This window comes from Zosterops lateralis (genome assembly GCF_965231275.1).
Source record: "Zosterops lateralis genome assembly, chromosome: 2".
NCBI lineage: Eukaryota > Metazoa > Chordata > Aves > Passeriformes > Zosteropidae > Zosterops > Zosterops lateralis.
Genome location: NC_139763.1, coordinates 39,618,326 through 39,630,864, shown reverse-complemented (window position 1 = coordinate 39,630,864; position 12,539 = coordinate 39,618,326). Strand labels below are relative to the sequence as shown.

The following is a 12,539-nucleotide window of genomic DNA, read 5'->3' as shown; positions in this document are numbered from 1 at the left end:
CCCCACTGACACCATTGAGTCACAAAGGGAAAATAAAGAAATTAAGACTGAGTCCTCAAATATTCTCTGCATTACTGTGCCAGATTTCTACATGGTCTACTGTTTGCTCAAATCTTCGTGCAAAAAACATGAGCTAAGCATCTACAAAAGTAATCCTCTTAAATCTTTAGTTATTTGACAAACCCAGTAAGTTATATATAGGCAGACATTTCACTAGATTCTCAGACACTTGAGTTAGAATATTGGAATGAAGAGGTGGGAAGACTACACAGTGAGCTGATGGAAAAAAGCCACACTACCTTGGTGCTATTTCTAAAATAAACCATTTGACAGGTCAGCAGGAAAGCAGAAAACAAAAACTACAATAGCAGTGTAAGTGGGAGCATGGCTAAGTGAAGGGAACATACACCTCCTAGTTCCTTGATGATGTGACATACTAAACCACACCACTCCTAGTACCAGGTATAGAAGAACATTAAGACAAAATCTCTGAAAAGTAGATAGAAATACAAAATGTCAAAATAATGAATATTTTGGGAAAGAAACGATTGGAAAATGAAAACACCATTTGAGATTAAGGCAGTGAATTCAAAACTTGTATTCTGGAAAGGTATCCAACTACCCTCCAGCTACTTCGTTCTTCCCTTTTCTGTTGCCTTCCCCCTAAATTCAACTGAGTCAATATAGGTTAAAAATATTCAGACCTCAAGCAAAAATACAAGTCTCACCTGAAAGTTAGGACAGTTAGCGGTCGATATGACTTATGACTGGTATTGCTGCTGAGTTTGCTACCCCAAAAGTCATGGTACCACAGGTCACCAAGTGGAGTTTCTGCCCTGAGGTCCTAAAAGAAAACAAATTACCAGATTCTTAAAATGTTTCCTTTGTTCAAAGCAGCTAAACTACAAACAAGTTCTAACTAATACAAGCTCACACCAAGGTGGACATAGCAGCAGTTTTGTTGGCTCACTACTGACATTCGATCCACGGTACCTAAGTTTGCAATGAAGGTCACATCTTGAATGCCTGTTCTTGTAAAGGCCATGATCCTGGATTCTGTAAGTAGGCATAACTACATGAAATTTAGAGCTATAGTCACATCAGTTTATAATCTAGTCAGATAGCTGGGATATGAAACACACAAACCTCCTTACCTTATAATTTTGTAAAAAGCCTTTGATTTTAGGTGCAGGTTATCTTGCAGAGAAGGCAACTACAAACTGCTGCAAAATAGCCATTTTTTTGCCAGTGCAGTAGCATAACCACTAACAAAAGCATGAAATCAAGGGAACTAAAGGTAGGAAGTAACAGTGAGCTCTTTTTGAAGCTTTGCTTTGCTCAGGACTATTCAAATAGTTGACGTCGTTTTAACTCTTAATACATGAAATCAAGAATCACATCTCTATATATTGTTTTAAAAGATTAAAAGACAGAAGGATAATGAATTCTTTTACTTTGGGGTGCAATAGGAGCCTATTAAAAAAAGACTGCAAAGAAAAAGTCTTGCTTGCTTGCTCTTCCCTTTTATCTCAAAGCCATGCTGATAATGAAAAATCCAAATAATGTAAGCTATTAAATGGAAAGCATACACTTTGGAGGAAAAATAAGGATCTTGCTAGCATCTCCCTCAGTATTCTATGAGGACAAGCTTCGAAGTTCAAACTAACACATTTGCTCTCCCTCTGCTTCCCTAGTGCAATTAAATACCAATTTATGCTACAGCAAGGTACATGCAGGTTAAAGACACTTGAGGCAGAACCTAAGAACAAAACTGTACTAGTCAGAACTACTCCTGCAATCAGCAATTTACTCTATCCCCACCTTCTGTCTTGGAATTATTTGAGACCAATGAACCAAAGGTGCTGAACAAGACACTGCAAACACAAGTAAGTAGACAAACAGGCTTGCTAACCCCATAAAAGGTCTTATAAACCCTGGTGCCCCCATCTTCTTATCCTACAACTCCATCTACTTAGAAGATTCCCACACTGCAATTCCCTTGGTTTATTAATTCCAGTTCCTCTCCAACGCTGCTACCACCTCACTTGATTCTATAGTATCTTGAGCACTCCTGTAGTCTCCAGTACTTTCCATCTCATCCTTAGCTAGTATTTTTGCTTTGCACATACTCCCAAATTACAGCCAAATCGCTAGACCCTAATGACTGACTGCTGCTAAACTGAACTTAAAATAACTAATTTTTTCTTGCTTCTTTAACAAGAATATTCTTAAAATATTCTGACTTTCCTCCATCTAAAAATACAAAAAAACCCCAAAAAACCAAAAAAAAAACCCCAAAAAAAACCCAAAAAAAAAAAAAAAAAAAAAAAAAAAAACCCAAAAACAAAACAAAACAAAACAAAACAAAAACAAAAAAAAAAAACAAAAAAAAAAAACCAAAAAAAAAAACCCAAAACAATTCAAGAGATTTATTTCTATCACTTGATCATATCTGGCCAGGATTAGACAACTGATTAAAAAAAAATTAGGAAGGGGAAATAGGCTAAAGTTCCTAGCACACAGTCAAATGAACTGAAGTATTCTCTAATAAGTTACCAATGAATACACAGAAAAGAGAGCAGGGCTAAAACTGCAGTCTGAAAAAACCCAGACTGCAGCTGTCAATTAAGGTATTCTCAGGGAAATTCTTAAGAAATCAAGACTCAGAGGGGATCCTACTTGGGCTTAAGAATTACCAAGGTGAAAAATTTCTTTACACTCTCACAGATGTTTATACTGCCAAGTAATAGCTAGAAATTTCTTTCTTCTCCCAGGACCACAATTTTAGCCTTAGGCACCTAAATTCCTGTTCCATTCTTCATCGGTATGCACAAACCCTAAAGGTCATAATTTGACTCTCAGAGCAGGAACACATACAACCAGCAGCTCACTAAATCAATAAAGCCAGCTTTTCCAGGGGCAAGCTGGGACAGGGATGTACACCAAAATCTATTGAAGTCTTTGTACTCTGCAGGGGACAGTTGTCAGAGGGTGGTGTGGCCCTCAGACTGTTTTTCCAACCAGCAGCACTGCTCCTTATGTACATAAGGTCTAAGAAAGATATACTTTTATAAATTTTAGAACTGAAAAAGAAAAGTATATCTTCCATGTCACAGATGGTCTTCAATAACTTGAGATGGGAAATGCACAAGGCTTGATTTCCCGTTCCGCTACAATCAGCCTTCTTTTGTCTTCCATCGGAAGAATGTAGGAAAGGCTGAATGCATGGAATTACTCAGTGATTAGATTACACTTCCATATGACCCAAAAATCTTCAATCACGTATCTTGCCCTTGTATCCAAGTTCTGTGAGAAAGTTTCTTACAGAAATTTTCCTATGTAGTGAACTTACCCTAAAATAGGAACGGTTTGCTTCAAGAGACACAGCTGTTTAAAAGCCACACATGATTTTCTCTTTAAAAACCAAAAGTAGCTATCAAATAATCTCTAAATATTTGATTAGCAGCAGCTTACAGACAGCAGAGTTCAAGATTTGAAGAAAGGTCAGTTTTTCTATATAAAGGCTTATGGAAATGACATATTGTGTCTGAAGCTCTGCTTAATCCAACTGTTTGTCTTGCCAAGTTAGTAAATAAATAAAGACAAAAGCCACTGTTGTTTACCAGTTAAAATGCTGCTTAAAATGATAAGAAAGCATCTGGAAAACAGCCTTTAACTCCAATGAAATTCAATAATGGAATGTTCCATGATAAAATAGGCATGGGGTCACCTAAATGTGTATCTTTTGCTAAAACAACAATAAAAGAAACAAAAGATTGGGATGATGGCACCTAGTAAATTAACAGAAAGGGCACTGTGTGGTACCCAAGAAAATACTACAGTAGCAATGCTCAGTAAATCTATAAAATTACTTCAACTGCTGCCCTTCTTATTAAATAGGAATAAAATATGCTATGCTTTGTTCAATAAACTGTGCCATTGCTAGATTATCTCACTCCCCATTAAACTGGTAAACTCATTATCTCTGCATTTTTCTTGTTGATTTTGAATTTCCATATATCCATATGACCCCTGTGTTAAAAAGATATTGTCACAAAATCCTCATTTAATTTCTAGGGAATGATAGAGGATTTTGATGTGAAAAATAGAATCAGCCTCACAGTTTTTCAAACATACAGACTACATATGAATTAATTTATTTTAGCAGTTGGTTGAATTTCTCAGCGTTGCCAACAGCTAGAATCCTGGTGCAAATTGGTGGGTTGCATAGATAAATTGAAACATTTTTAGAGCAAAGACTGAAAGAAATGGAAAGAGATTACAAGTGTGGATTTGCACATTAACAAAACAACCTGCCTTGTTTCAACATCAGTCTTTTGTTCATTATTTCAGGAAATTAAAATATTATAAACAGGTCCCAAATAAAACTTTGCAGAATGAAACACTACCAGGAGCTGTGCAATCTAAACTACAATACTACTTTTAAAAAACCCCAAACAACAATGCTGCAAGTTCTTAATTTGTCTGCAGTATTCTCTTGAAAGCTTTGAGATTTATTTCCATGTTGACAGATGTATTTTCCCCCGGTACATTTATAACTGAAGGTATGATGACTTACACATGCATAATAGAAATTTGTCTAAGGAAACAGTAATTCTGCATGATTCTAAAAGGCACATTGTGATAAGTTGCCTCTATATCTTGTGCAAGGAAAAAAAAAAGTGAATTGTGTTCTAGCAGTATGAGTCTCCAGATTATCCTCTTTGTAAAACCCCATGGCTTCAGGAAGACCGAACCAACACATGAATGTGATTATTTTTATCCTGTGCTTTGCTTTCTAAATGCTTAACAAGTACCTTCCAGAACAGCATAAAAGCTGTAACACCAATACCCATCCATGGGCACAGGCTCACTCACTGCTACGTGTGATCCTGTGAAGTATCTCAGCAACTGAAGACACTCCACTGCTCAAAGTCAAAAGAATCTCAGCTAGAGGTTTGTTTGAATCAAACGTTAATTTCTAAGCGTTTCAAGGTCTGTTCATTCAATGCATGGTCAGCTTTAAAATGGAACACAAGAATACTCCACCTCTATCTCAAGAAAATACTGTTGCCACTGGAATTTTAAGGGGGGAAGGAGAAAAAAGGGAGCTTTGCTTGCCCCTGTAACATTTTTATGGTATAAACGACACCTGAAGACCCCCTGCACTCCACAATAGCTTAACGATGCCTTACGTACCTTCAGCCAGATTAAGTTTATTCACTGGTCTTATTCTGTGACCCCGAGAAGATGATGAACAAAATCTCCTATTAGCATCCATGGGTACCCGAAGAGTTTACTGCACACTCTCACTGACTTAGGAATGAGCATAAAATTAAACCTACTGGCAGTCTTGATCTACAGGTACCCTTAATTCAGGCTTAACTCGAAAAGAATACCCAATAAAACAAAATGGAAAAAAAAAAAAAAAAAACCCAAAAAAACCCAAAAAAAAACCCAAAGAAGAAGCTCTTTACTAGGCTGAATCTTTTGGGCTTGTTTAGATCAACTGTTGCATTATTTCTTTTCCTATGACCATTTATGCCAAAGGGTGTGAGGAAAAGAAAAGAGACAAACCTTATTATTGATGATGGCTTCAGAATCATCAAAGACAAAATCTCCATCATAGCTGTTAGCAAAACAGAGGAAGGAAATTAATGCCACAACCATTTTAGCCCAGTATGATGGAAGGAAGAACCATGATAAGTCATGGTCCAGATTAGGTTCCATTGGTGCCATTCTGCGAAATGCTTGTTCCAAGCTGGGGGCTTCAGCATTATGTTGGTTGAAAATCTGGAAGAAACACATACAAGGGCATAGTTACAGCTCTAATTCACTAAAAAAAAAGAACTTTAAAGTAAAGCTAGCTTGGGAGACAAGATGAAGTCTCATATTACCTCACCTTTTTTCTCTCAGCACCTCTCATAGTTACTGGAACATACCTAAATATAATTCTGTACTTCGAATGAGGAAGTAAAGGCAGAATTTCTCATGGTTGGAGCACAGAGATAAATACAAGAAATCCTTAGATACTAAGGTAAAACTTTGGCACAGACAAATTCTAAAACCTAGAGCAAATCACTGTTTCTCTGTTTCTTACTGTTCTTTTCAAGCAATACAAGCAGATGCATCAGGGGGACTGTGAAGTATTTATAAAGTTCTGTAGAAAATGGTAAACATTGTAATTTCCCTCCACATTTGAAAAGCAAACATTGTCAATTGCCAAAAGAGCCCAATTCCCTTCAGTTAATCAAACGACCAGGTCTTACCCATTCCCTGTGCAAGCAATTCATACAAACATCACAGACAGACACATGGAGATAGCAGTGAATGGACTAGGCCGTAAATCTCAACAGTTTAAGCAATGAGACAAGACCCACAGAATTGAGATGGGACTAGTGTTCACAAGATCACTCTGCACACCTCAAATGCAGTTGAAATTCCATGGCTGTATTCATGGGCTCATGAGGTTGTTGTGGCAGATGGAAAAGACCCTGCAATCCAAGCAGATGAGTGATAGATCCGTGTGGGGGTACTAAGGCTGGAGGTTTACACCCATGAGCCACCTCTACTCAGATGGGTCTCTCTGGATGCTCCAGAGCCTTCCTTCTGTCTGGACTTCTACTCTGCTTCTGCTTCTCAGATGCTCAGACACTACTGTGACTGGTGTTATTATAAAGTGCTGGTAAAAACGGCAAGCGAAGGAGGTTATGAATGGAAAACTGCAGTAAAAGCCAGGCAGAATATGATTTTTTTATTTTGTAAGCCCGAAGAATGACAGGCACATAAAGTAGCCTATCTTCAGTTTCTTCTTATTTATTTGCCTATTAAATCAACTGTTGCACTCCTAAAAATATTGCATTTAATACCTTCATACAGGAAAAATAGAAAATCTAGAAAAATAGCTCCAAGTGCATCCCCGCAAACATTGCATTCAATGTCTTTGCACGGTCTAGGAAAACAGCTCCAATCATCCGGCTTCTGGAACAGCGCTGACCATTAGAGCTGCTACAGCAATTGCTCTGTAGCTTTCTCTTTTTGCGGTGCTGCATCCCGGTCCCGCGTATTCCCAGTTCCCGCACACCCGTGCACGGGGCAGGCAGGGCACCCCACACCAGTGCCCCCCTCGCCTTGGAGCCCTTATGGCACCGCTCCCGAATTCGGGTAACGCCAGTAACCCGGGTAAAGCTGGGCACCCTGAGGCGCCGGAGCTCCCCGGCTGAGCAAAGCAGCTGCTTTAGGAGCAAAACCTTTTCTCGGAGTAGTTCGCCCTTGTGCCGGTAGTTTGCCGGGAACAAAGAGCGAAAGCGTGGCTGTGACTGAGGGGAGGGCACGGCGCTCTCCCACAGCACGGACACAGCACCGACGGGCACCGCGCAATCAAAATATTTAATCTACTCAAAGATCATTTCGCCCTGAAAGTTCCTCCCATTAGGCTCGCTCTATTTCCCCGGCGCCCAGCCGCTGCCGGCCTCTTCCCCGCGGGGCGGGGGCCGGTCCATGGGGCCTCCCCTGCCCGGGACCGCCGCCCCCGGAGCGGGCACCCGCCGCTCGCTGCCCGGCGGCGGGACACGGGCAGGACACGGGCAGGGCATGGGCAGGGCAGCGCCTCCCCGTCCGGAGAAAGGCGAGCCCGGCCGCCTGGGAGAGCGCCCGGCGCCCCGCACAGCCCCGCGGCGGGGCGGGCACGGAGCCTCCCCCGGGAGCGCCGGCGCCCTGAGGGGGCTCGCACCAGGGCGGCGCCGGCCGTGCCCGAGCCCCGCAAACTTGGGGCCGTCCCGGGCACCCGGCGGGCAGTCCCGGGGAAGGAGCTCGCCCGGGAAGGCGGTGGCGGGGTAAGGGTCGAGGCTCTGGGACAGGCGAGCCCCGCCGGGAGTTGGCAGTGGCCCTGCCCCGCTCGCCGCTCCCCTTTTGTCCTGGCGGCGACGGCTCCGCCGTAGGGGGTGGCCCGTCCCGCCCGGCCCCCACCCCCGGGCCGGTCCCGGCAGCGGATGCGGCAGTGGCGAGACCCCGCTCCCCGCGCGGCGTTACCTGCCAGCACACGGAGCCCGCGCGGCATCTCCCGCCCGGAGCCAAACTCTCCCGCCCGGCGAGCCCCGAGCCCCAGCGCCCGCCGGGGGAGGGGCCGCGGCGGCTGCGCCTCCGGGAACATCCCCGCAGCCCATTGGCCACAGTCCCGCCCCGCCCCCTCTAGCCCCGCCCCCCGGGGCAGCCCCGCGTGCCCATTGGCTGCGGCCGCAGTCGGGAGCTCACTCGCGTCCCGAACTCCGCACCCCGCACAGGCGGAGCCGGGCGGGCTGCCGGCAGCGCCCGCCTCGCCTGCGCCGCGTTCCCGGTGCGGTCGCGCCCGCTCTGCCCTGGCGGTGGTCGCTGTCCCGCGCATCTGGCTGGCCGCGGGGAGGGGGCGGCTCGGGTGGGCCGGGGGAAGCGGGGGCCGCCCGGCACGGGGGCAGGAGGGCCGTGAGCAGCGAGCCCCCGCTTCTCTCGCCTTTGCCGGGCTCCTGCGGCGGCGGGCGTGCGCGGAGAGACAATCCCCCGGGGAACTGATCCAGAGCCGTGGGGCGGGGCGGGGACGGGTGTCGGGGTCTCTGGGGCGGGTTGAGGGGTGCGCTGGCAGAGCTTTCCAGCCTCTCCGTAACAGGCTCTCGTCCTGCTGGGGCTGTTGCAGATGCTCTCCGCAGGACAGGTGCTGTGAGGAGACGACAAAAAGGCTGTATCAGGTGTAGTTAATTCCTACGTTTAAGCATCACCGCGATTTCCTTGTAAGAAAGTCATTAAACACTGGACTGGTAGCACCAAATGTTCGGCAAAAGCTTCTCTAAAAATCCCCCATCAAAATCTTAACGTGCTGAAATTGGATGAGAACCCCTGGCTGTGTGCCAGGGAGTGACATACGATTTGGAGTGGGATTTTTAAAGATGTTTGCATTATCAAACGTCAAATTAACAAGGTTATTTCATGGTTCCTTTGAGGCTTTAACTCTCGAGTGGAAACACTGCTTTGGGAGGGGGCTTTGGTGGCTGCCCCCAGAACCGCTGACACCTGCTTGGGAACATCTGCTCTGCAACACGGGCAGCCCGGCTGGGGGAGAGCAGCAGCTGAGCCAGCACAATTGCCAGGCTCCTATATTATTCAGCTGTATATGTGGAACTCCTGCTTTTAAGATGGAAGTCTGTAACTTGTGCCTGTTAAACAGCTACCGCAAAGCGTCCGAGGTGCTCCAGGCTTGTGCAGCGGTGGAGAGCCGGCGGCCTGCTGTCATCAAGAACACAAAGCTCTGAACTGATTGCAGACTTCAGGTCCCCCTGGTACAAGAGCTAAAATAGACACACAAAGACCTGCAAACCGATAAATTGAGCCTTGTACTTTCAAATGATCTTGTCTGTTCTGGCTTTGTCCCTGACTCAGTGATCTAGGTTGGCACATTGAGGAAGCTTTCTGTTTCATAATTTGCCATCATGAAATGGTAAAAGCTCTTTATGAATTTTGGGTCATTTTGCCTTATAAATACAAGGTAAAATATGAGATAGTCAACAAAGGCATGGTTTCTGGGTTTCTGCTTCTACAATCCAAGGCACTGAGATTCACATCACTGCTGGTTGATGCTTCCTGACATTTCCGTACTGTTTCAACTTCCAACCCCTAAACTACTACACATATGTATTATCAAGCCAAATTCATGTCAACAAGAATTCTCAAATTCAACAATCTTCCTGAGATTACAGTAATTTGAATACTGTACAGAATACAGAATTTTTAATTAGTGTTTGTTAATGGAAGGGCCCTGACTCAGAAGAGATGGGCCCAATTTAGAAAAAAATTCCTTAGCTAGAAAAGGCAATATATCATGTATTCAATCTTATCTTCTATAACTTCTTATGAAGTAAATGAAATTTCAGTTCATGCTTCAGTTTGCCCATATGTAAGAATTTAATTTAAGCATATGTAAATATATGTAATACTGTGAATCAAGGCTGAGATGTGCTTCACCAGATTCACTGTGACAATGGCCAGATTTGTAGTATTTGACTCACTTTCACATTCTGTGTTTTGTTCTGTAGCTAGTTTGCCTTTATCACATTTGCTGATGTATTTATTTCTACTAATGGCCCATTCAAATCACATATTCTTCTTAGTAGCTCCTTTGCTCACATTTCTTGGACATCTGCACATCCTTGATCTGTGCTTTATAACTGAAACATCATTTGTTTAGTGTGTCTGCTGGTATCATCATTTCTGGTCAAATGTATGTATTTCCTCACAGCCAGATGCACAGATGGTATAAATCACCTCATCACCACTTATGTCAATACAACAATAGTGATTAACGTTTCCATATGAACTAGTTAACACATGCAGAAGGTTCTGCTTCCCATTATTTTTCATTTAGAAATAACATTTCTTTTTCTTAGAGCTTTATTATTTTTATAATAGATCAGTTTTTATGATGGCCTTCTGTTCTGCTTTAATTAACTTGAAGAACTGCAGAGCAAATACCTGTTCTGGAGATTTCCCTAGTTCCCTCAAAATCTGATTCAAATCAGCTACAGTTGCATAATTTATCTTCAGTCTGCTTCTTTGGAGGGTTATTATAGCATTTCAATTTGAAGCAGTTCCTAAATACAACTTTTTTTTTTTTTTTTTTTGATCTGCAGTTTCTGGGAGGGTTGTGTGTATGAAGTGAGTATCTCCTCGCTCTATAGTTTTCTCAGCATGCTAAATTGATCTGCCTAAGTGGCTATTGCATCCTTATTTTTAACAGCCTGCCGTTGCAGATCTGCACAAAGGCCAGCCTTGCTCTTGTAAGAAAGGAGTGTGCAAAACACGTCATATTTCTAGGGATCAGCACTTGACAGTATCACAGTGACTTTGCAGACAAGAGAATAAAATGTCAAGGACTGTGGTAATGCAGGATACAACCAAAATGGTTCAGAAGCTTAAAAAGGCTGTCATTTGCTACTGCATTTGTTTTTGGAACAGCTGTGTCTTCTCCATTGCCTGGATTTTGCCACCATGAATGTGGCTGTGGCCATTGAGAGCTGCTGCTTGTGCCTGTAGGTAACCAGCTGGTCCCTACCTGTTCCATGACTAGGGTATGCACAGGCATTTTATATGCAAATATTTTCATAAAGAATAGGCATATTTTCCCTACTATTGTTAATAGTATTTCGATGGTCTCCTCCTCTAGACAGCTGGTGTCCCAATTAATTACACTGAATGAGGCATTTTAAGTAGCAGGTCTTAGGCAGCTTGTTTTGTATGTCATGTATTGTATGTGTGTGTGTGTATCAGTACACATACGTATGTAGAGACAGGCAAAGCCATATGCCTGGTGCAATGTTAATCAACTGTAAGTCATAAAAACAAAATAGAAATGAAACAGAAGTTAAACAAGATTGTTGCAAGAGGAGTGCAATGAATGGAGTCTTGTTTCCTGTTTTTTCTGTGTCTCATCTTCCAACACCTCCTTGCTTTACTAACTGTGGTTCCCCTTGTGACCCATGTAAATCATCCTCATTAAGATCCCTCGGTATTCCTCACTTTGCTTTTTGGCTTGCCACTTGTTCCAGGTTCACTTTATTCCATGGCTGACCAGAGCTATGAGTATGTTTGCTGATGACCAGCCTGCCCAGACTTCCTGGCCAGGCAGTCACCATGCAGAACTGGTGACAGCTGGGTCTCCTTGTGAAAGTGTCTATCAGGTTGCTGCCATTTACACAGCCATTATGAGCTTCTTTATGAAATATGCAGGAACTGAACATGCTTGAGGCTCCTGTACTTCGATAACTCTGGATTAAATGGAACAGAAGTTATTAGAAGAGGACTGACAGAAAGACCCTACAACTCTAATTTTCCTTCAAATTGAGGCTTCCAGTGAAGTAGTGAATCCTTTAGTCCTGCTGCTCTAGACATATCCCTGCTCATGGGTTGAGAATGAGCAGGTCCATTGAAGACTTGTTGCTACTATGTTTTGCTGCTGCTAAAATGTTTAGGGTAGAGTTGAAGGATTGTGGCTCACAGTCTTAAATAGTATTAAAAGTATATACTTAATCACACATTCTCCCTCCCCTACATAAGTAGATAAGAAATATATTTTTTAATCAATTAAGTCTGAATGTGAGAAATATGCTCTGTGGAATGTATTCTTTTCAATACAGAAATGAAAACGTTATTTTAGGTCAAAGACTTGTGGATAACAAAGATTCCACTATTCTGTTGTTCTCTGAAGCGTAAGAATACTCATCACTACTTCTCATTGTAGTATTTTAGATGTAATACACGCTATACTTCAGCTTTTATGGGAAAAATAAAGAACTGTCTATCAATAATCAACCTAAACCTTTCAAGGAAAGTACCAAGGTAGTTATGCCAGCTTGCTACAAATTCACCATTAATACTGAACTACTTCACGCTGTGCATATGCGTAGCTTTTTGTTAGAGAAAATACACCTCTCTTTGCCAGATATTGAAATTAAAATAACTATCTGCTCCTGACACAAAGAAGCAGAAGATTAAAAAAAAGAAAATTTTAATGGAAA

General features: G+C 42.9%; 1 protein-coding gene across 3 annotated transcripts in view; it reads right to left on the bottom strand.

Annotated features, from left to right (window-relative positions):
- The window catches only part of TMTC4 (transmembrane O-mannosyltransferase targeting cadherins 4), a 54,325-nt gene extending 46,200 nt beyond the window's left edge, over window positions 1-8,125 (bottom strand). For 2 of the 3 annotated variants that reach the window (XM_083855113.1, XM_083855114.1), the window contains exons 1-3: window positions 8,032-8,125; window positions 5,578-5,793; window positions 729-844 (exon numbers count right to left, since the gene is read on the bottom strand). In XM_083855113.1, the coding sequence (XP_083711239.1) occupies window positions 729-844; window positions 5,578-5,739 (278 nt within the window). In that variant the 5' untranslated portion in view covers window positions 5,740-5,793; window positions 8,032-8,125. The remainder of the gene's footprint in view (window positions 1-728; window positions 845-5,577; window positions 5,794-8,031) is intronic. The other variant, XM_083855115.1, reaches the window with a different exon arrangement.
- Window positions 8,126-12,539: the final 4,414 nt, after the last annotated feature.